Genomic DNA, 25,139 nt, shown 5'->3' with positions numbered 1-25,139 from the left:
CAGGTAAGTTATTATACCCTACAGGGGCTAGGAGAGCAGCCAGAACTGCGGTGGGCAGTCATCATATGGAATATTCCAATTTTTAAGTCAATTAAATCCCATCTTCACTGTAATACATTTAAAGGGTAGACTCCTCATATAAACCAAACGCACATACATACAAAACTGCGACAAGCAACCGCCAATATTCATTACATATTGAGACAGTATGCAAAGCAAAGTGTATGAAGAGACACCACCAAGTTAGTTCACGGCCCACAAGCTCCATTGTGCCAGTCATTTAACTGAAGGGGGCCACTCATCCAATTTGGGGAAGGTCTTCATTTTACCACAATACAATCTACAAATTAATGGCCTTAAGCCTCCAGCTCACCGATGAAATGTTTACTTCCCTCTTTAAGGCCTTGTTCACACAAGCGCTGTTCGCGCACAGTATAATAGATGCACACAGAAAACGCTTCTATAAGAAGCAACTGGAATCTTAGATGTGCAAAAAGCTCACAATCAAAGATAGATCATTGACTGCATACTGGCATCTAAGGTCCATGCTGCTAGAAAGGATAGGACCTGACCCGTCTTTGGTGCGTGCTTTCCATAGACTCCTATGGGAGCTGATAACACACCTTGGATCGTGTGGACGGCCTGATTCAACTAGCTGGAATTCACCCGTTCACGCAATGTTTAGTGCAGTACAGGCGCGATCTTTTCACATGCCTATACTGCGTGCAAAACAGCACACATGTGAACGAGGCCCAAGGCTGCTGCTGCACTGAAAAACACCGGAGGAGCTACACTGATGACAGCCGGACGTCTCAGTTACCGAACGAAGATGTCCAGGTGCCGGCTGTCATCAGTGTAGCTCCTCCTGCGTTTTGCAGTGCAATCAAGTGTGTAATACCACAACTTGGTGCACAGGTCAGCCTTTTTAAGCTACCATTTAAATGCATGATGAATCAAAATGGTTAGTTGATGTTCAATACAACAGTCAGCCAAGACGGGTACAATCTAGTAGGCCGTGAAGCTGAAGGATGACATGAACTAGGAAATTTAATGCCCTTTTACACGGACAGTTTCTTCGCCCAATATATTGCGTCAATCGACAACCCCCACATTCGCTCTCATTACAGCTGTTCACGTCCAGTGGAGGATCAGAACGAATGATCATTCAATAGTTTGCTCCCACACAGTATGTGATGGCAGCCCCTCCACCGGTTTACACGGGACAGATGTGCGGGTAACATGCAATTTTATGGCCATATAAAAGATCCCATTAGCCAACAAACGAGTAGTTGCTTGTCTGTTGGCTGATCTTGGGCATATTTGGACGGGCTGAAGATCACCGACCTGCGTAAAAGGACCTCAAGTCTCTAATTACAGTTGGAGTCCAACCCAACGTGAGCTTGTGTTGAAGTCCGTGACAAGAAACCAGAACATACAGGTTGTAAAACGATAAGGGACTTCTCCAAATACCCACCAGTATTTCACGTAGTTAGATAAGCAGAAAGGTTAGATACACTCAAGCAATAAAAGACACATTGAACATTATGATATTAAACAAGTAAAGTAAGCTGGTTATACACACTGTAGGAGGTAGACCTGGAAGGCCACGTACCCCGATGATGGCATTCAGTTCTGCCATTGTCACTTGTTTGGCACGCTCTACAGCTTGAGCCACCTGTTGTTGATGCTGCAGAGGAAGAGATATTCAAACAACTAGATTAGAAAATGAACAGGGAAAGCCCCCCTGAAGTAAATTTACATTCTAGTTCAAAGATGTATTATTGAGAGCGACTATCAGAATAGAAAGTATCCTTAAAACGACCCTCTGGTTTCGAGACAAAACGTCCGTCCTGGGACAAGAGGGAGGCGCTTGCAGTTCTTCTCTGCCACCCCTTCAATCCACCAGTTCCCATTTTCAACAGTCTGCAGCAATTTTCTAGCTACCCAATGAACATAGTGCACTGCTCTGATTGGCCAGTGTTGATCATGTGATCATCGTAATTCGTGGTGTGCCAGCTAAATACACAATGCACCCTCTTCAAAATAGAATGTTGGGATTTTTTTTGCACGTGTATTTCGAGTGGCAACATGGGAGATTGGTACAGCATATTACATGTGCCATACCTGCATGCACAATATGCTGTAACCATATGCTTAAGTGAACTAGGCAAGGTGTTACAAATTATAGGTCACGAATGCCATCTTCTCTCCTTAGGGCTCCTTCCCACGGACGGATTTCCGCTGCGTTGCCCACAGCTATTAGGTTCTATTGAACCTAATAGCGCAATGTTCACGGTGCGGAATACCATCGCGGAATTCCGCACCATGAAATCACCCGACCTCACCCGCGGCATGTTCTATTTGCTGCGGGTGTACGCGCGGACGGCTTCCCTTGCAGTCAATGTAAGCCGTCCGTCACGCTATCTTCCGCTGTAGCACAGCGGAAGCTACTGTGAAACCACTTCCCTGCCAGCCATGTCATATGACGCGGCCGGCGCATCACATGAAGCTGCGGCACGTCACACGCTCTATTGAGCATGCGCGCCGAAGCGTCATGCGGGACGGAAGACGCCGGATCCGCAGGTAAGTATTGGGGTCCCCGGGGGGGGGGCCGCACCGTGACGGGCACCGCCGTGGAATTCCGCGGCGGAGCCCGTCACGGCCGTGTGCAGCCGGCCTTAGGGAGAGCAACTCGGAGAGGAGTGGGGAGACTTATAAGACCATCCATGCTCTAGGTAATATGCAAAAAAGGGAGATTGAATACTACCTCTGCAGCGCCACCTATTGGAAGGCAGCATTCCTGCAAGTGCGCACTATAATATATGCTAGTTTGTTGGCATGCAAAATTCACAAATTAATCTATATGCCCCAAAGTGCTCAATAAAATGCATAAACCGTTCGTATTCAAGTAAAAAACAGACCCCCTTTTTATTACCAAGCGGTATAGAAAGCCAGCTAGTTCCAAATGGTTCACTTTTGCGAATTGTTCTCACAAGGAAAAGGTTTCCCCATTTATTGCTTGGTAAATATTTTATACATACATGGAATGACAAAAGCTAGCAGGAAAGACCCCATAATGGCTGCCCTGCTAAAACCAGCCACCAAGCTCTTGCATTACAGTCCTCCATCCCCCACGCTGATAGTTGCCCTATTCCGGTTAGCCTTCGTACAGTAATTAGAATAGTAGACTTTCTGATATATGAAACATCCGTCTTCGCCATTCCCATAGACGGCCCTGCAATCTGTTATGTGAAGAAGCAGGGGGCTCACCGCACCATAACCAGAACAGATGTTCTTCACACTTATGCAACGCGATAAAATTAACATTGTAAAGCTAACTAATTTGCAAACAGAGAAGTAGCATAATTGCACTTTAGCAGCCAGCATTTTACTTACTTCCTGAGAAAGAAATGGGATGACTTGTGCACAAATCGTATTCAGTCTCTTGGCAATTTCTGTCTGTGGTGGAGAAAAATGGGAAAATGCAAGTTAAGTAAACAGGGGAAAAGTCTTCAGCTGGCCATAAATTTAAAGACAAAGATCAGCTGCAATGTGGCCGATCAATCATCCGTGCGATGGATCGGCTGAGAAATGATCTCCCCAGGAACACTACATCAAAAGTGGACAATCAGGGAGGCAGATTAAAGAGGAAGAACAACTGTGCTCCAAGATCTGGCTACAGAACAGGCAATGGCAGATCAAGTATTTGCAAGTTAACCTCTACAATGGAAGGGTTATTTTGGCAAGGGTCAACTGACCCATTAGCCGTTTGAGACTAGATAGGCATATTTCAAGTAATTTGTAATGTTTCTACTTCCAAGTCAATTATAGGACCACTTCTGCAGAGGGCAACTTCGGTGGTCATGGCCTCTCATACACAGTACATCATGATCTACACTATCAGCCATGGTATAGGGTGCATGTCAAACTCAAGGCTCTGAGACTATGTAGCCCGTGAGGTCCCGATGCAGAAGGACCAGCTCTCCACTTTTCCTAGAGGATGCAGCCAGCGCCATCTTGGATTCTGAACTCCAGCGGGCATCTCTGCTCAGCAACTCACAGGAGGTGGCACAGCTGTGCCAGCCCTACCCAGGCACCCTAGCCACCCTCCAACATAGGTAGGCTGGTGCCAAAGAGGCGGAAGAGTTGTAACCCCATCAAAGTGCATGGAGCCATATTACGGAGTAGTTACATTTAGGGCTTATTCACGGACCGAAATTGCGTACTTGGACATTCTTGTGCATGCATTCACGCCATTTTTCACATGTACAAAAAAAAAAAGCCTGATTTCTCGTGCCTTCATGTATAAATATACAGTGAACACGCAAGTACCATGAGTATTTACATGATCCCATTGGCTTTAATGGGCAGTTTCAGTCTGTATCATGGCCAAAACAGGATATGTAATTTTTTACAAAACTGCATGTCTGAACACCCCAGCGCAAATCAATAGGGTTTAAGCTGTCTGTATTAGGTGCATAAGACTGCGCAAATACGCCCATGTGAATGAGCCCTTAAAAACGGCCCTTTGAAGGCAACCGTAATGCTGATGTGGCCCTTGGTATATAGTGCATCAATGGTAAAGCGTGGGTGGGGGGGATAAAATGCAAAAACACACTAAAAACAAGCCAGCCTGTGCATAAGAGATGAAATGCAGTACTTAAGATCTGCAACAAGTATCCTCAAGTGCAAGGCTTCAAGGATATTAGCAATTATGTATCTGTTGCATTTTGAGTGGTTTTGCGGCCAGAGTACAAATGTGTAACATGTATATTCAGCCCCGCACTGCAAATCAAGATAAGCAGGAATAAACCAGATCCTTCATGCTTGAAGCAGCTCTGGCAGACAAAATAGTCATAATTGTCCAAGTTCTTTGGCACCATAAACTGCAGCCTACAATGTCAGGAAAAGGCTCTTGTATCTGTATGGCAGCTCTCAGAACATCTCAAGAGCCCTTAATTGTTTATGTTCCTAATGCGGACTCTCGAGTGGGTTCATTTTTAATAGCTGGCTCAAGTGTACGGCAACACAACTTCACTCATTGGCTGCGGCTAGCACAACGATGACCGGGGTTTATTTGCAAACGACAAGCTAGTATTCGAGAGCTGTCCTCCGATGTTAACGAGCAGGGAAAATTAGTAGGAGGAAACAAGAATTCTACAAATTGAAGATGTGAGATTGAGGGAAACCAGTTGGCATCTAGCCTTGGCAAACAATGCCTTAAAGGGGTATTCCCATCTCAGGAATCCCATTCCAACGTGGGCCAAATATGAAAATACTAGTCATTAGAATTATTTATAGTACCAGTGTTTCCTGTGGTGCAATGTACCACTTATAATATAGTGAATGACATCACATGCAACTCTGACCAACTCCAATAGTCATTGCAGGTCCTTCAGAGTATTGAAGGACTTGTGATGATGTCACCATCATGTGATCAGGGGCGGAGCATGTAAAAGTCTTGAAGGCCCTTGGATGACATCATGTGATCAGGGGCGGAGCATGTAACTCACTCACAGATAAGTGGTCATTAGTTCTTTGAAAAGCACTCATTCATGTTCTGAAAATGCTCTGTTTCCCTAAAATGCCGGCTAGGAGAACCGACCATCTCCACCTTGAAGTGGAGACAGCTGGCACTTTCGAAATTTAAACTCCCCATGTGATCTGGGTGGCAGAGATTGAAAGAGAACTGCACACTAACTCCTGGCCTGATTATTGTTACCGTTGCACTCCATTTCTTTCTACAGAAGGGCTTCTCAGCAGGTTAAACGAGTCCTTCTTTGCACCACCCAAAGCCTTACTATGGTGTACAGCACTTGAGATCAAGATCCTAATGTGATCTTCAAGGTGGCTGTGGAGTGTGCCAGCTATAGCAGATCCCTCGCCAACAAGATGTAGACTACTGGAAGGAATAGGAAAGCATTTCAAAACACAAATGTAATGGCCGAGCGCTTAATTCTCATATCTAGAAGACGTTGGGTTGAGATTCCTAAGCTGCGAATACCCCTTTAAATATGTAATACGTAGAAGCATTTTTTAAAGGCCAATTAAAATCAGTAGTGCGGTGTCTGCGTTAGGCTGGTCTCACTTGATCGAATTTGAATTGCAGATTTGGCGAGTGTACGATCAAATGCATCGGATTACGCAGTTCTGCTCACATCAGAGTGTGGGAACCGCATAATCCGCTCGTGGAAAATAAAGTGCAGCGTGTTCCATTTTACTGTATGATATCAGCAACAGAGCCCATTGTTCTCTATGTTCATGTATTTACCCGAAGCCCATACGCCATACTGCATACCGGCGGCAGATATCCACGTCATCGCTAAGCGATGGGGCAGGAAATAGTGCACTGTACATGACCGCCTGTGCGAGTACACAACATAGGCAGTACAATTTTGGGGTCAAGCTCACAGCTGGATTCCGCTGACGGCCCTGTGAGCCTGGCCTTAACCCTTTCCAATCCACTGTCTGACCTCTGAAGACATTCTGATTTAAGGCTTTACAGCTCCGATGTTGGAAGACGTCCGTCGGGGTTCTCTTACTGTATATTGTATATTGCCAGTCTCTCTGCTGTCGGAGCGTATCCAACGTGTCACCTCATGCAGTACTGACATTAGCCAGCAGATAGCGCCGTTGTATAATGGCAGAAAAAGAGTAAGCCCCCTAGGAAAACCAGGATACAAATTGGATTGGAAAGGGTTAAGCAGGTAGAAAGCTGCAGTGGTCATATTGGAAAGTCACAAAGCAGGCCTGGAAGCGGTAGATCGCAGAGAAGTACTACAGGTAATATTCCCTTCATCCCCACCAGTTCCAGTACAGAACTGTGTCCCAAAACCAGAGGGTCATTTTAATGCTCATTTTAAGAAAACAAAAAAAATTAAGACCCATTTAAGAAACCCCACAGATGGATCTGAGAAAAAAAAAATTTAAGAAGTCCGCAGTACCTACATGCAATACTGCTAAACCAGGCCTTCATTACTGACATCGGGGTTAAACTGCCTGGCTCAATAGCTCTAAAGTCCTCCTAGATATAAAAATGGACTTCCTGCCATTTATACTATGCAACATTGTAAACCACAGAGGAATAAAGGTCAATGTTGCACTTTTTGTCATTACTGAATCATTTGAGATAATCTGTGTGGCGGATGAGAGAAAAATCGAAGGCAGTGAGAACGCTGCAAATGGCTTATTGACCTCAGAACAATTTTCATCTCCATCTGTCTAACAGCAGACATATGGGCAGGGGGGAAAAAAATGCTCTCTGCGCCGAGCATTCTTCCTTTTTAAATCCACGCCACTCTTAAATGCTTGGCTCTCATTATGTAAACTAGGAATCCATTAATTGATTGTGTCTTTTTTTTTAACCAAAGATCCCCCCCCCCCCTTCCCCGCCAGTTTTTAAAATGTAGGTCATTAATATTAAAAAAAAAAAAAAAAAAAGTCAAACCCGATCCAGCATGTCAAAAAAGTTACTAAAAACTATTTAAAGTTTTTAAACAAAAATTTCCTTCTGCATCACAACATCAGCTCGCTGCAAGTGGATGACAAAAAAGTGTATTTGTGAATTAGTAAGGGATGATCCATTATAAAAAGTCAAGTCCTGTGGATCTGGAAGCGGCGGTCCCTACAGTATATCAATGTCAAACAGCGTGTCAACCCAAGAATCAATTCAGGTGTAAGCCACTGCCAAATTTCTCTGATCCCAAATGAGCTTTAAAATTATTTCATTGCTCAAAATTTAATTTGTTCCAACTTGCGTCTCCATGACAACGTTGGCCAACCCTGCAAATCATTTGGGTAATTGGATATCTTATCTCTCTATTGCTCTCAAATCGAATGATTCTGCTGGAATTGTAGCAGCCAATCAAATTTACAGGTCTCCAGAGTAAAAGGCTTAGGAAAGTAGCCACATTCATCTCCTCTTTACTGCCATATTAACTGGGATATGACAAACTGCAGAGGTTGCTTCTCAAAGAGCATTTGGGATTAAGAACAGTTATCTCCGCACGGCCTTCCTACATTTGTTTCTTCCATCCATTTATGTAGCGACGCAGCGCAGCCGTAGTCCCTACAGATAAGAAAAGCTTACATGACCGAATTATAAAATGCACAAACTCCTCAAGCGTTTATAGCAACTGCAACGCTCTGATGCGGTTTTAATCACTACACAAGAATTGAAGTTTACTTTCCTTAAGAGTCTTTTCATGCGTGATTTATAGGAGTTGTGATGCACAGAAATCACACATGAAAAGAACCTATTATTTTTAAAGGGGGTTGTCAGAATTGTATCATGTTGGTACCACCTCTTAGCCATTGAGTAACAAGTTGTCATACTCCCCTCCCGCCCAACAGAGCTCAGCGATCAATCGCTTTTACATGGGCGGTACAATACACAGCGATCAATCGCTGAGCTCGTTATTGGCTGCAGCTCCCTGTGAGGTCCCGTAAAACAGGCGGGACTGCAGCTGAGAATGGAGCGAAGGACCAAGCGCCATCGCAGGACGCAGCAGGGAGAGGGGAGTATAGGACAATGTTATGTTACTCAATGACGATGGGGTTGTACCAAGATTGTACAATTCGGACAGCCCCTTTAATGGGATAATATATAATAGAGATTTGTATTCCATAGCAGAAAAATCTAAACATAATCCATTTCCAACAGGAGCCAAAAAAGTTGCATCGCATGCATGTAAGTGATTTTCACACTGATGCAATGTGTGGCACGTGACATGGGGGGGGCACATAACATCCTGCCCACCATAACAGCTACTGTCCAGGAGGAAGCGGCATCAGTCATATGCTGTTCCTTGCACATGTGATCACCAAGCCAATTACTGGCTTTAGGAGCCGCTGATCACAGTTGAAGCTAGCGATTGGATGAGCAGTCGTGTACAGTGATCATGTGATAGCTGTGGTAGAAAATAGAAAAGTGGGGTGGGAATAGTAGAAACGACATCCAACCGATGAGTATGGTTTTACTTTAGCCACTCCCTGTCTGTACAAGATTTTCTCTTTTAAGCGGCTGTACCTTCTAGACCTCTTCACCTATCCAAAGGATGGGTGATAAATGGTCAAGGGGGTATCACTGTCGAGACTGCTGCCGGCCCCAAGAATGAGGGGGTCCTGTGTCCCCTCTCTTCACTGCACACTCCCCATAGTGATGAGCAGAATGAGTTGAGCAGCGGTCATGCATGAGAGGTGCTACTCCATTCAATGGACTACTGGAGATGGAGCGCTTGTACTTCAATGAAATGAAGCCACTGCTCCATTCAATCAGTTGTCGGCTCGGGTGGATGCACTAAGCCAGCAGTGATGAGAACCCCATTCTTGGGATCTGCTGGAGTCTTAGCAGTGAACCCCCACCCCCTATTCCTCCAACGACTTTTATCACGTAATCCTATGGCTATAGGTAAAGTCTACTCTGGTGCAAACCCTTTAAACCCTTCTAGAAAAAAAAAAAAAACATTTAATATAACCTCTAAAATAACCAATATGGCCATCATAAGAGCTCCAACAGGGGTTGTTGCCCAATTCCCAAGATTCCAGAATGACAAAAGTTAAGCCAGATACCAAAACTCTACAGAATCAGAAATAGTCCGAGCCAATTGGAAGAGCGATATTGTAACAACATAGTGGAATAGAAAAGATTACAAGTTCCACTCTAGGAACCAAACTATGAAGTTAATGAAGGAATATTCCTGCCACTTGTCCCATCGTCCGGCTCGCTAGCAGCTGTAACTGCTGCTGACATGAAGCCAATTGGCAGCCGAAGACCCTTGTCAAGATCTCAAGAGTTTTGCTCTTGTACATCTCTAGCGTGTCAGAACTTTTAACCATAGCTTGAAACCTGATAACCCTCGAGTGCCTGACAAGTTAGACACCACATTGTTTTCACAATACTCCGAAGAAAAAACTTTGTAAGGGCTAAGGGAGGAAAATGGCCAAATTGGCATTATGCTTTCACTAACTGAGCGGATGAAAATGTCAGCAATCAAGCAGGTGTCATGCTGTCACAAAGTCAACCTTTGGCTCGTAGACATCAGTCATGACATAAAAATACTACAGGCTACAATTAGCAACAGATGACATAGCATGACTACTTAAGTGAAGAGCTAGAGCAAGCAAATACCAGAACCCTACCACCAGTAAGTGGCTGGCAATCACTCAACGTCTTCAGAGTCAAAACAATCCACACTAACCAATAAAGAAAACAAGCGCTTAACTACTCCCCCATGGTCAACGGTGTGATGTCTGGAACCCGCAAGCAGCACTATAGCCAAAGCCCTTATTCTGACATCAGTTGACTAAATGTGCCCATACATAATACAAAAGTTGGCTTTGACCTTTTATGGTGAATTTCTAAAGTTTACAAAAAACAAAAACACATGAATGAAAATTCACACTGGCCGAAACAGGATGGACATCCTCCAAAACCACCGCCCCCGTTTGTACCGGCAGCTGACGACATTTGTTGTGGTTTAAGTCTAACATTTTCTGCAGACGTAATATACTTATGAACAAAGTGACTGAGGAGGGGGGAAAACTGTTAGAAGAGTTTTTGGGTTGTAATTCACATTAACGAACACAACCGAGCATGCACTACTTGCCTTCTAACACGTATGGACAGTAGGACTTCAGATCTCGAGTCGTAGCCATGGTATTTGGACCATATACAAATGGGGAAGATTAACTACTATTTTAGGAATCTGGTGTTCGTTGTGCCAACATCTTGGCGCAAGTCATTTTAGACAAACTCAATGATTTATGACAAAAAGAACAGAGGTTTATGCCTTCAAAACTAACTAGGAAAAGGGTCATAAGCTTGTCAAGTCAGAAAAGGCACCAGATATGGCCGCCTGCACACGAGCGGAAATCCCACTGCGGGATTTCCCGCGGGATTTCCACCGCTGAAAGTTTGCATAGGAGTGCATTAAAATACGCACTCCTATGCAGACGGCCGCGGTTTGGCCGCGTGAAAACTCGCGCGGCAAACAAACCGCGGCATGTTTTAATTTTCTGCGGGGCACGCACTCACCCGGCCTCCGGCTCCGGTCTGCGCATGCGCCGGCTGCGCGGCAGCCGGCACATGAAAGAGCCGGGGCCGCCAGGCGCGGGTGAGTACGCGCTCGTCCCTGCAGGCGCTTGGGTCGGATCGCGCGGCGACAATTCTCGCTGCCGGATCCGACCCGCTCGTCTGCAGGCGGCCTATAGCTGCAAAACAATGGTGAAAAGTAGGAAGTAGCGCAACTTGTGCCAAACCTACAAACTTGCAATAGTTGGACAGATTTACACGGCATCTTTGGACTGCCTCGGTACCATTACCCCGCCTGCTGTATGACTACCATGTATCGCTGAGGGCTAGAACTTTGCATCTGTAAGCCGGCCCGTTGGGAGTTGTGATAATTTGGCATGGAATGGCTCATGAGTAAGCGTAGCCAATCACTGTACACTATAAAGTGCTCTAAAGTTATCAGAGCATAAGTTGTATAACACCCGAACAACCACAATTAATGAGATTTAACAAAAAAAAAAAAAAAACACACACAAGTCTTAAAATAAAAGCAGTAGCACTTACCCGTTCTATTCCCCTTGGTTCTGAGTTTTAGAATGACCACCACCTCAACAACCAGGACCACCGTAGCTGCAGTGCTGGATTGCCAAGGAAGAGGCTGTACAAGTACCACTGCTTTTATTTGAACAGATTTGGATATATTTCTTAAAATTCTATAACCCCAGACATCCCCTTTAAGGTCTTTGACACGTACCAGACCAACCACACTAATTATAATTGGGTCCATCCAGCATGTTTACACCAGCGCCGAAGGCTTCGATATGGCTGTTCACTATGGCAAAGGCGCCGATTGCCGGACACCCCAGAAAAAGTCCCACGCCTGATCTCCCCTATTGAGAATTGAGAGTCTAAATATGGCAGATTAGTTCTTTTCCTTGGCTTTCTTCCAGATGTAAAGCAGCCACCACAGATTTGGCGTGGCCCTAATTAGAACTGAAAAAATCCATACCAACTCGTTCCTGCAAAGTGCTAAAACAAGCGATATTGGCAACGTCAACCCAATTACTGGAATCCCACGTGCTTACAGACAGCTCACGGTTTTAACTAACTAATGAACAAGCACCATAAAACGGAGGGATTACCGCACACATCACTGGAAGCTGAATTCATTTGGGCGATGGTAGTCTTGTGTACACATGACCACCGAGCGACCAAAATATAGAACCAGCGACCATCGGCCCGTGTAACCAGACGGCAGGGGAAGGATTGAGGGGTCCAACTGAACACATGCACTTGTATGGACGGGTGCGGAGGAAGAGCCATCAGCAAGGACATGCAGGAGTCTAGGCACTTGCACGGGTTACATGGACGTTTGGCATGGCCTTCACCCTATACATTGCAAACTGGGAAAATCCACAGAAGGAATTGACATGAAGCAGATCTTAAAGACAAAACCACATCAAAATTTAGCAAACATAATGCAAAATGTGGCTCACATCAGGGTTTTCCCACCACTTAAATTTCTTTCACAACCCCTCTGCCCTTCCTGGTTGCTGCTGACCAAGACATGTGACTACTGCAGCCAATCACTGGCCATGGTCACTGCTAGGGCCAGTGATTGGCTGCAGTGGGAAACCCCTTTAAACGTCCTTCGTAATCTTACACCACTCCAGCCTGCTCAGTTTATGAAGCCCCACCCCCTTGTCCCACCCTCATTGCCCTTCTGTCTATAGGATGGCTGACTAGAGGGGGACACGTGTCCATAGACGGCACTCCTCCATAGTAATACAGGATGCTTGGGCATCGTGCAGGAGGTCGAGTGAAAGAATACAAAATGTATATTAGCAAGTTACTCAGAACCTCATTTACAAAGTTTTTTGTTTAACTAGTAATTGGCCAACGCCCATAAAAGGGATCGGGCAGTAGGGAATTCAGATTCCCATTGCTGCACTGTCAATACACAATTAACAATACTGACATTTAAAGCAACCCTCCAGGTTTTGGGACAAGATTCTGCCCCAGGACAGGAAGGGGGTACGCTACCTGCAGCTCTCCTCCATCCCTCCCTACCATCCGCCAGTACCAGGTTTAGTTTTTGGCTGTCCAAGATTGCCTGCAATCTTCAGATTACCCAATCCCTACACTACCAGTATCCTGATTGGCTAGAGGTGGTCACGTGATTAGCTCTGTCCGAACAGAGCAGTGTGCATTGCTAGGAAGTTGCAGCAACCATCTTCAACAGCCAAAAACAGAGCCTAGAACCAGTGGTAGAAAAAAAAAAAACTAAAAAAAAAAAAAAAACACAAGACGTACAGGTAGTCTCTTTCATCTCGGGATATTTTCTTACCAAAATTGGAGGGTCATTGAAGGCCCTCTTAAATGGGATGAAAGTCTCATGATTTTCGTTCACCTGAGCTGGTGGAGTCATCACCAGCTCGTCCAGCCTGTTTAAACCGCGCGATTCTCATGTTGTGCACTAGTCATTTAGTGTTTTCACACTCCTATGTGAAATACGACGAGCGGGCGTTCGTTTGTTATGCCAACTGGATGAGCGAGAACCTTGATCGTACACTGCATTACTTAGTAGTGCATTCTAAGCCTATGACAGCAGCCTGCTACTCTATAAGACCCTGCCTCTGGCAGAATTTAATAGGCTGCATTACATGGCTGGCATGAAGGCTTCCAGGTGCCATGGGAAACAATTGCCATCTTGCAATCACACTGTGGGGTGCCGATGAGTGACAGAAGGTTCCGACCCTCCCTGTCATCTGCTGCAATTGCTAATGATTGTGGCATATGTGGGGTTAAACTGCCAGAGACTAAGTTTGCTCTGCTCCTGGCTGTTAGAGCAGGAACCAGCCTATCAGTAGTCCGCTAAGCCAATGCCTTAAAAAGATGCATCTGAAGGTTAGCGAGGTCATTAATGAGGTCAGTTAAAGGCATATTGCAGTCACAAAGGGGTTAAGCAATTTATTAACCATTTCCAATCCACTGACATCTAAAGACATTCTGATTGTAGGCTGTACAGCTTCGGTGTCGGAAGACGTCCGGCAGGGTATTCTTACTGTAGATTACTTTGCCGCTTTATTGTTGGGGGCCTCTCCAGCATGTCACATACTGCAGTACTGGCTCTAGCCAGCAGATGGCACCATTGTATAATGGCACAAAGCGAAAACCCCCTAGGAAACCCTAAATCCAAAATTGGATTGCAAAGGGTTAACCAAGTGTAATATGCAAAACATGAAAGAACTCTGCACTAATCAGCCCATGGTGGGTAAAGGTACAGCCCCCTGGTGCAAGCACAGAGTCATCACTGAGGTGTCGTTTTCTTGGCAGACATTTTGCGGATTGGTTTGCCATTGCCTTCCCCAGTCATCTTTTACCCCCCAGCAAGCTGGGTACTCATTTCACTGACCTCAGGAAGCCTTTGAACCGGCTAACCATTCAGGGATTGAACCCACAACCTTCAGGTCGTGAGCGAGAGCTTGGGACAGCATACTGCTGCCCTAACACTCTGCGACACACGGGGCTCAACCAGCCCATTCCACAATGCAAATCTCAATAGCAGATGGCTGAGAGGTCAGAATTATAGAGGCATTTAAAATGCTGATTAAGCCCCAGACGTTACCCCCATCCACGCAGAGGAAGCAAGATCCGACGACCGCTTCAGCAAGGCAGAACACTGTTTAGAAGGGCAATTTTATGGCTCCTCAAAAAGGCTTTGTGATCAACCTCCTAGGGGTTACTTAACCATCGGCTGGGGGTCTCATCTTACACTAAAGCCTTCTTCAGGATAAGGCAATAAAAGTTACAAGAGACCCCATATAATCCTGCAGACACAAACTATATACTACAGACAGATGTGCCGACTTTACATAGGGGGGGGATTGCTGTAATGCACACAGCCATGGCAAGTCTGCAGATATTTACCAAGAACATATGCGTTCCCGCATCCCAGTGACAGCCGCTTTCACTAAATGTACGTGAAGCGTCTACACAGCAAGCGGGGTGTAAGAATGTTAACGGCGTCTCTGCGGATTGCCTCGGCCCCTCTTCCCAGTAACAAAGATGTTGTCAGAAATGACATTTTTTGTGTCCCCAGATGATTCCTTGCTACCATTTGGTTATAAGCCATAAAGCAGGAATAATTCCAGCCTGTCAGGAGTCGAGCTAATGCCCAGTTTTCCCCTAGAGAGAATTCCTGTCAAACGTAATGAGTGCTCCAAAGGCCCTCTACAACATAATGAGCACTTAGGCCATGCTGGTGATCAGTCAGCAAAAAGCATCAATTTGAGCCTGCCTGCACCCTGGGGTCTACACGTCACCAGCTTTAATAAGAATTATGATTACTAGCTACCAAATGTCTCCTTACAATTATGAATGGCTGCAACCGAAAGAAAACATCCCGGATAAAGAGGTAAACCGCCGCCGCTCCTCGGCCAATCCTTCTTTCCAAGTAGACGGTACAAAGTGTCGATAAAGAGCAGGTTATTCTATCAGCCACTAAAGGAGTAGACCTTGTGACATGATGAAGACATTAGCGCGGCACTGACGAATATCCCCCCAACGAGGATGCAAACGTGTAGCGCGCGATCTGCCTCCGCGAGAACCTGCGTGACCCCGAGCAATGAACAAAAGCACCTTTCTTGGAAGCGTTTCCATGTGAATGCTAATGTCTACCCTACAGCTACATCTACACCAAGAAAACCCCCCACAGAAACTCGGCTCCTTACAATTGCTTGCTAAAGGTCTTTGAATATACTCAAGACCTGAAGGCTGAACTAATCAATTTCTCTGCTGTGCCCTGGTCGGTCAGCCATGCTCTTTAATTTAATGAAACAAGAATTTCAGACGGAGTAGCACATATACATCAAGCACGAAGTGTATTGTTGCACTTTGAAATGTGTCCAACTGTGCAACTTCATCTAATGATAATCTTTTTTAAGAGCCGATCGATTTCTTAAAGACTTATTGTACCATCATCTCGATGAAAAAGTGGAGCGTCAGCATATCTGCTGAATACTTACACCCCGGCATTAATGCTTTCTTTGGCAGACAATACAAGCTCAATTGAGGGTCCTCTGGGTTGAGCAATCATTTAGCTGCTCTTCTCATAGGAGGCCCTTAGTGCCTTGTTCCAGTTCAATACTCTTTTTATTCACCATTAGCGTGGTCAGAAGTGAGAATTTTATGGGAACACGCAAACCAAAAGCCCATACCTCAAGTTTGCAATTCCAGTGACCTATTGGAAAGTCTCAGCACTTGAGAAGTACAAAGTTAATGCGCTCAACTTGATACGGCGAGGAAACGGCGCCAAGTAGTAATACGGCGAGGGGAACGGGAAGAGGGGAGACGGTCATTAACTTTAGGAAGACACAACCTTTCGCTTTCAACACGCGCCTGAAGGGATCACAACACTTCCAAACACCTACAACTATTACAAAACTCATTTTTGACTTTAACCCTTTCCAATCCACTGTCTGACGTCTGAAGACATTATGATTTAAGGCTGTACAGCTCCGATGTTGGAAGACGTCCGTCGGGGTTCTCTTACTGCATATTGCCAGCCTCTCTGCTGTTGGAGCCTATCCAATGTGTCACCTCATGCAGTATTGGCTTTAGCCAGCAGATAGCGCTGTTGTATAACAGCAGAAAAAGAGTAAGCCCTCTAGGAAAACCAGGATACAAATTGGATTGAAGAGGGTTAATACTAACTTCTAAGTGCATCAAACTGTAGCGAGCCCCATGGTGGTAGTTAAATACCCAACCACAAGTCTATACAGAACCTCAGACAAGTTTCACTACCTGCAGTTTAAGGCGGTATTAGAAGTAATAGAAGTAACAATGCATTACACCACCTACCTGTTTGTGCATTTCAATGTTCAGTCCATAGGACATCTCGTAATACTGTTGCAAGAAGAAGAAGAAAACAACATGACTACACCGAACTAAGCAGAAGCTCAAAGAGGCGAATACATGGGAGCAGAAGGCGACTTACCATCACATAATGCCGCTGCATCTCCGTTTTTTCGCTTGCCAGTTTTTCACATTCCAACTTAAGGCTGTAGAAGAAAAAAAAAAAGAAAAAAAATTATACACTACTTATGTATAACAGGTTTTCATGAACACGCAGTGGGTAAAAGGACACCCTAAAGTAGATAAACGTTTTCTCCTAGGCACAGGATAGGGAATAGGTTTCTGAAACCAGGGGTCCCAAAAAGGAATGGAGCAGCAGGCACACATCACACTGCAGTTCCATCCATTTTAGTGGGAGTACTGAAGATAGCAAGTTCAAGCAGCTGGCAATCTCGGGCATGCACACTGAAACGAGTGCAGCAGCAGCGTGCATGCCCGACCACTGCCCCATTCATGCGGGAGTTCCCTGTTCGAGATCAGGGAGGGTCCCATCGAATGGATCCTCACTGTTAAGTCTTTCCTAAATGTTGTAAGTACTTTAGACAAAAACTTTACAAGGTGCTCTCACACCTATTACCATTACTAAAGGTACAAAGAGGACACTGTACAGCTTACTAGGGATTGGAGCACGGATTTCACCCACTGCAATGCAAAGCATGAAGCGCACACCATGAGGTGCAGGTTTGCTGTGGATTTTATGCATCAGACATTTCACCACACAAAAAAAAAAAATCCAAGAAAAAGTTAGACCCAAGTAACAATGTTTACCCAGATTGGTGCTACACAGGTTGCTTTGTTGCCCTCATGTGCAAAGTCCCTTATACAGCAAGCTGCCATTTCATTAGTGATACCATCCAGTAGCGCATTGAACCTCCTTGGGTCTTCAGCAATTCGTCAAGAAATAGTTCCTTCAGGAATATTGGACCATGGTGAGTCATCAAAACTATTTACCATAGCATTACTGGAGCTGGTGCCACCTGACAGGAAGGGTTCAGCAATTCATGCTTCTTGCGCCAAATTCTTTTTTTCCCCCAACTGCTCAGTGATCCAATTTATGCACTTTTCTCCGCAGTGGATTCTTCCCTTTCGGTTCCTCTTAGACAGCAATGGAACTGGTGATAGCACATCTGTGGTAGGGAACGATGACTTGTGTGTTTGGACCCTGCTGGAGCCACCGGCATTGCATTTGGGTGCCGTTTACTTGAACGTGCCCCACCTGTTCACCAGAACAATTCCTGACATCCTAATGACCCCTTTTATTGACACCTTGTTTATATCCACAGGTTCCCATGTCGCTAGATGTTTGTCCTCGAACCAAGAAAATCCCACGCGGTTGGCAGTGAAATCCGGGCCCCAACTATTCCAGCACCGATGACCGGGCCTTCTCCGAAGTCGCTTGCTTTTCCCATTCTAATGTAGATTCCCACTGAAACTGACTTTATGCTGCACTCCGGGGTCATGCGTCTAATATCCATACAGGGAAGCTCCAACCATGAAAGGGCCAGTGAATCCAATAGTGGAAAGGGGTAGTTAGTACAACAAGAACTAATCCGGAGTCGTTGTCAGACTTGGTGTTGCACACTGCCAGGCGGCGTCTTCTATATCAAGGTTGTTGGGAAGCCCGAGAACTCGGTGCAGCTCAATGCTTGGTATACAAGGGTAAAACAGGCACAGCCAATCCTCAAAATTTGAATCATATAGGCACCATATCAAATTTAAAGGGGTTTTCCAGTAAAGGCTACTGATGATCCATCTCAGAACAGGAGGAGACTTCGCCAACAGATTTTACTCAGAAAACCCCTTAAGGAAAGAAAACCCCCTTGATAAGGCCATGCAGCCTATACAAACAAGCATGTTCCTGATTACCATGTGCTCACAGTAAGCCCATTGAGGTACAGAAAAGCGTTGATACTACAGTAACCCGTCCCCCCCCCAAGAGGTTTTGGAAAGTACCATATTGTAAGTGTGGCGTTGATTTAAGGCTTTTCGGTACAGTTTTTAAAGCCAAAACCAGATAAGGACCATAAAAGGAGAGAAAGAATCTAGAACGGACCCCATTTCTTTGATCCACTCCTGGTCTTGCCTCAAAAACTGCATATTAAAAAAAAAAAAAAAAAAAAAAAAAAAACACGAAAAACACTACTTTTACTGCAGGTGTGAACACATTAATAGCTCAAAGTCGTTTGAGGGAACCCAATTTATGCTAAAGCCAAAAAAAGACATTCGCTAAACTATGGCTCAAAGTCCTGCAAGAGATGCCAGTAGTATTACTCATGCCAAGCGATGGTTACTACCCTCCCCCCCCCAATCAGGGTACAGTCACACGCTGCAGGGGTTTTTGCCAACTCCATTCATAGCACTGGGGCGGCTGCAGAAGTGTGACTGCCCCCTAAAAGCAGGCGAGTACTGGGACAGCGACACTTGTGCCCAATTCCTGCCGTCCCCATCACTTCCGCCCGCGTGTGCTGCAGCCAGTTTTCTACACAGTAACTAATTTCCTATTTAAACAAAGCCTTATTACGGCTAAGCGGCTCCGGGAGGTAAACAGCTTTGACTCATCTGGTGTTTTCAAGTCAAGATTTTGTTACAAAATGAAGAGCAAATATTGACAGTTCTCAGGCAGGTAGAAAACAGCACAGACAAGTTTATTTGTACAGGACGAGCCACTCGGAAAACAATGGTGCAGGGAGAACAACAGACGTCTGCTGAGCATCGCCACCTACTGGGGATGCAGGGGAATGCAGCGTGCAGGGAAGGAATGAAATGCGCAAGTCAAGTAGCGACTCAGAAGCGGCTTGTGATCCGCCTGCTGCGCGCGACTACTTGTAATGCATCATTATGGCTGCTCTGTTTTAGGGACGGCTCACATAACGTTTTGAACTCGTGTTTGGCGCATGCAGTAAACGTACGTGAACATAGCAAATGTTAAGCATATGTTTAGTGTATATGTTAAACATACGCAAGTTTTCATACATTGTGTCCATTTTTAAACACTTTCACTGTAAAGTCTGCATAAAGTTTTGCAGTTGAGCACTTTTAAGGCATAAGTATGGAAACAGTTCATTCCCATATAGCGAATGAAACAAATCTGCTGACTACTGGACTTTGTAGCGGTGTGTTAAACTTTTGTATCTTACAGAAAGTTAAGCCGTAGCTCCACCCCCATCCCACCCCGCCCATTATAAACAGAGGGGGCGGGTACTCTGTGCACTGCTCCTGGCCCGACCCGCCGTGTGAATAAGCCCTAAAATGTATACATTGGACGGGCGGCTAAAACAGAATGTGTACAGCCCTTATCACCATGGGATACAAGGGCGTGTTGGTCTACCTGTTCATCGGGTGGGTGAGGGTGCCACACAGGCCTGAATTAGCTGCAAGAAGAAAAAGTCACAGTCCAATTTTAATTTTTTTTTTTAGTTGATCGGCTCCCTGGTCCCGACATTGTTACCGCCAGATCGTGCCATGCACAGCACTGTGCACTTTACCATAGAAGTCTACGGGAGGCCATGCGGCACACGCTCTTCGGTAGAGGCACTGCGGGAACCAGGAAGTGGGGGAGTAGATATTTAAATATCACACAGCACCATAAGTTAGTTCATGGTGATGGAGGGAGGTGACAGGCCCTTTTTCAATTTGCATCAAAGTTTGCAGTAGCCCTGCAGATTTGGGTGTGTTGTGGTACAGACAGCCATTTCCACCCTCGGCCCCCACCTGTCTGGGCCTTCTATTTTCTGTACTACGGATGTGTGCAGAAATGCCAACTGGCACACATATGCCGGGCAGTTTGGGGTTTTTTTTCCCCCCTACAGAATCTGCAATGTCAATAGCGGACGCACCGTGGATTGGACGGTTTCCATTGCGGAATCCAGAAAACAAATCCACATATGTTAATTGAGGTGCGGACGCCTATGCTTCCCTATGGACGGCCTAAACTGCCGATCTTCCCACGGGTGCCCTGTGCGGATTCCACAAGTCAAATCTACCCGTGTACATTGGGCCTAATACGCAGCTGGGATCAGACCGGGCACGGACACCACCCGCATGTAGGGTACTGCATGTCCTAATCTTGCTTGAGAGTGAAAATTACTAGTTTCAACAAACCCATTTGAGTTCTGCCCATCTCAGGGCTGGCGGAACTTGGGCAGAAAACTCACCTATGCCGAGAAAGATCTGAAAGTACACCCCGCTCACCTGTACACAAGAGGTAGAACCCTCCCACCTATGCCGAGAATGACCTGAAAGTACACCCCGCTCACCTGTACACAAGGGTTAGAGCCCTCCCACCTGTGCCGAGAATGACCTGAAAGTACACCCCGCTCACCTGTACACAAGAGGTAGAACCCTCCCACCTGTGCCGAGAATGACCTGAAAGTATACCCCGCTCACCTGTACACAAGATGTAGAACCCTCCCACCTCCTTGTAGACGCTCACCTGTGCCGAGAATGACCTGAAAGTATACCCCGCTCACCAGTACACAAGATGTAGAGCCCTCCCACCTCCTTGGAGCTGCTCACCTGAACCGAGAATGACCTGAAAGTACACCCCGCTCACCTGTACACAAGATATAGAACCCTCCCACCTGTGCCGAGAATGACCTGAAAGTACACCCCGCTCACCTGTACACAAGATATAGAACCCTCCCACCTGTGCCGAGAATGACCTGAAAGTACACCCCGCTCACCTGTACACAAGATGTAGAACCCTCCCACCTCCTTGGAGCCGCTCACCTGTACCGAGTATGACCTGAAAGTACACCCCGCTCACCTGTACACAAGATGTAGAGCCTCACCTGTGCAGAGAATGACCTAAAAGTACACCCCGCTCACCTGTACACAAGATGTAGAACCCTCCCACCTTGGAGCCGCTCACCTGTACCGAGTATGACCTGAAAGTACACCCCGCTCACCTGTACACAAGATGTAGAACCCTCCCACCTCCTTGTAGACGCTCACCTGTACTGAGTATGACCTGAAAGTACACCCCGCTCACCTGTACACAAGATGTAGAACCCTCCCACCTCCTTGGAGCTGCTCACCTGTGATACTGCGCTTGAAGAAACTGGAATTCCTCCTTGATGCGGTCCAAGGACTCTGGGATGGTGAACTTGAAGGGCTGGCCTGCGGCCTGGTGCGGCGTCTGCGGAGCCACAAGACACCACATTAAATATTAAAGCACAAGCTGCAGTCCGGCTCCCACCTGAGTGATCCTGGCGGCGGCGCAGACATCATACCCCGCAGTCTATGCCCACAGAGAAGCCACCAACACAGGTTTCCATCTCACTTGCCAAGCAAAGCAGGAATGCTGATTAACCCCTGCAGCGCCGGCGCAAACACAGCCAGGATTGTTCTCCGCACATTGTGCCAAGACCTCCCCTGCACCCTGCCGGCAGCGCGTCCCGTCCCGTGACGCCACCTACGTCACAAGGGCCACCGCCATAGGTCAGGGAAAAAACTACCGCTTTCCACGCAATTCTTCAAGCATTTGTTACGCGTTTCCTGAGTTCCACATGCGATTCGCATCCGGTTTACATGCACATTTTTCACGCTCTGCACTTTGTTTTTTCATGTGGTCGCCATAGTAACACGCAGTAAAAACGCATTGCACGTAATTAGAGAAGTTTGGGCGAATTAAGCCACTCAACTGAATGGGTTGTATTCGTGCGCAAATTCTATCCATCTCGCAACTGGACAGAACCCGCAGAAGGAAGAGGGGAAAAAAAAGAAAACACGCCCGTGTAAATACAGCCTAAGGCTGCATTCACACAGGGCGGATTTGTCGCGGTTCTGCCGCAGCAGATCCGCCCGCGGCCGCTAATCTCGGGATTTGCCAGCTATGTGGACGAGGTTTCTGAGAAACCTTGTCCACACGGGACGGCTAATCCGCTGCGGTAAATCCGGTCGAAACCGCGGCTGCGGCCGCCGCGGTTTCAAAAGGTTGAGCATGTCTGTTTACAGTCGGTTTTTTGTTTATGTTACGGCCGCGCTCTCCTCTATGGAGCGCCAGCCGCAACGGAAAAGCATGCGGCCGGACCGCTTCAAAGCCGCCGCGGCTTAAACCACGGCGCTTCTCCCGGCGGAAATCTTGCGGTTTTTGCTGTGGCCAAACCGCGAGATTTCCGATGGGAATCCGCCCTGTGTGAACCCAGCCTAAGGGCTCATTCGCACAGATGCGTCTTCAGTCCGTATTACGTGCGCACTTTATGTGCGTAATAGTCAGCAGACGGCCCATTCATTTGCACTGGGTTGTTCAAACGTACGTTTTTACGCGCATTAAAAACACAGCGCGCCGTATTTTGTTTGGTATCGCAAACCAGAACCGCCCATAAGTCTAACAGATGGCGTAAAACACAGTCGCATGCGTATTCGCTGTGTTTAACCACTCTTTCCTGGCAAAGGTGGTCAATTTGGACTTTTTGCGGGTTTTTTGCGCACATTTTAAAAACAAAAAAAAAACAAAAAAAACACGAAGTGGATACATGTGCAGAACACACACAACAAATCCACGTATATACATGCAGTAAACACTGCGCATATCACGGACCAAACGCCAGTGTAAATAAGCCCGACAGCTGCACGCAGCGAGCGCCGCTACCACAAGGCGTCTGAGGCTCCTAGGCCTCACAGCTCTGGATACACCTTCACCGCACGGACAGCGCAATTCTCATCTGTACTGGGGCTCATTCACACAAACATCTGCCAATACAAAACAGGAGGTGCTGCATTTTTTTTTTTTTCCGCACGCGTCACAACAATCCAGTTAGAAACCAGAGGCGCCCTGCGCTGTCCGGATAGCGAGTGTAAAAAGCAAAGTGCGCATTATTACACCCAACGCGAATGAGCCCAATAAGACCACCACTGGGGGATTCAAATGTGTTTCACGTGCGCAAAAACCAAAAAACACATCATATCCCATTTTACACACTAAAAAGCGCCAACAGAAACATGGGTGCGCAAAAAAAAACAAAAAACTTTTCCAAAAAAAAAAAAAAAAAACTACTGCAAAGTGGCGTGAATTTTGTCTTACTTTTTTTAGCGTGCGCAAAATAGTGAATACGGATGCAAAACCGCTGCGTTTTACAGACCGCATCTGCACATAAAAATACATAATAGGGACCAGAAAAAAAAGCCCCCTAGGAGGGGTCAAGGCGGTCTATTGTTCTCTGAGAGCAGCCAGCTCAGCCCCAGCAGATGTCATCCAACCCCCCCTCCCCGCTGATCTGTCATCAGTCACCGCGCCGTGACAGCAGCCAGGGGGCAGCAGAGAGGCGAGGGGCCGAGCTCTCCCCACGTGGGGACTCCGCGCTGGCACCGAGCAGGAAGTTACCGCTAATTGGCAGCCACATAACGGCGAGACAATGCTGGTGGCGGGGCGGTAACAGCTGGCAGCCCCCCGGGCCCCACACTCACCGGGTGTCTGCTCTGGGGAAACATGGCTCTCCCCGCCGCCGCTTTACTCCGCTGAAGCTCAATTCTCGGCGACTTCCCGGTAACTCCAGTAACAGTGCGGCTACAAGCTCCGGGCAGCGGGCATCCCGCCGCCGCCTCCGGGCGTCCTTTGTCTCGGGAGAACGGGGCTTTCCACTAAACTTTCCCGGCGGTAGATCCACAAGGCTGGGGGCGCTGTATCCGGGGGTCCCCGAGCATCAGCAACGGCGGCGGGGGGTCATGGCCGGAGGAGGAGGCATCCAGCTGGAGAAGATCCCGGCAAACAACAAAGACTCCGTCGGCTTCCTAGCGGCTCCGCCCGCTTATCCCCCGCCGGTACAAAGTACGGGAGCCACACAACAGCCGCCGCGCAATCCAAGGCCTCGGCGGAGACTCCCAGCAGCAGCACGGGACACAGAACTCGGGCCGCCCTCTCCGTTCCACAACTGGTTACATTAACACGCGGTTTCACACTCCTCCAGCTAACCAGAACCCGGCCCCGCCCAACCCATGCAAGGTTCTGAGCGCCGCAGCCAATCACAGCCCCGCTGGACCAACGTGGGGTCATGACGTAGACTTACACCATACAGCCAATCAACGGTCTCCCCTTGTCGTTCTCGGGGAAGCCTTCCACCCGGACTGCAGGGCGCAACAAACAACCAATAGTGTGAGGGGAAGGGCGGAGCTATGTGGCAGGCGGGGTGGGAGGGACGGGGAGATGGAGAAGTAGCTGCTTGACTGTCAATCAAAGTAACGTGGGGCCGAGAGCGTCAGCGGCGTGTGTGTT

The 25,139-nt window shown here is 46.9% G+C and overlaps 1 protein-coding gene across 4 annotated transcripts in view; it reads right to left on the bottom strand.

Moving 5' to 3' along the window:
- LOC136628323 (transducin-like enhancer protein 1) overlaps positions 1-24,827 on the bottom strand; it is a 57,066-nt gene extending 32,239 nt beyond the window's left edge. For 2 of the 4 annotated variants that reach the window (XM_066604133.1, XM_066604134.1), the window contains exons 1-6: positions 24,335-24,827; positions 21,964-22,064; positions 17,010-17,073; positions 16,874-16,918; positions 3,397-3,459; positions 1,613-1,687 (exon numbers count right to left, since the gene is read on the bottom strand). In XM_066604133.1, coding sequence (XP_066460230.1) covers positions 1,613-1,687; positions 3,397-3,459; positions 16,874-16,918; positions 17,010-17,073; positions 21,964-22,064; positions 24,335-24,358 — 372 coding nt within the window. In that variant the 5' untranslated portion in view covers positions 24,359-24,827. Of the gene's footprint in view, positions 1-1,582; positions 1,688-3,396; positions 3,460-16,873; positions 16,919-17,009; positions 17,074-21,963; positions 22,065-24,334 lie in introns of all 4 variants that reach the window. The other 2 variants (XM_066604132.1, XM_066604131.1) reach the window with 2 other exon arrangements.
- Positions 24,828-25,139: the final 312 nt, after the last annotated feature.

Source organism: Eleutherodactylus coqui, chromosome 5 (genome assembly GCF_035609145.1).
Source record: "Eleutherodactylus coqui strain aEleCoq1 chromosome 5, aEleCoq1.hap1, whole genome shotgun sequence".
NCBI lineage: Eukaryota > Metazoa > Chordata > Amphibia > Anura > Eleutherodactylidae > Eleutherodactylus > Eleutherodactylus coqui.
Note: the sequence above shows the minus strand (reverse complement) of the source record. Positions and strands in the feature narration are given on the sequence as shown.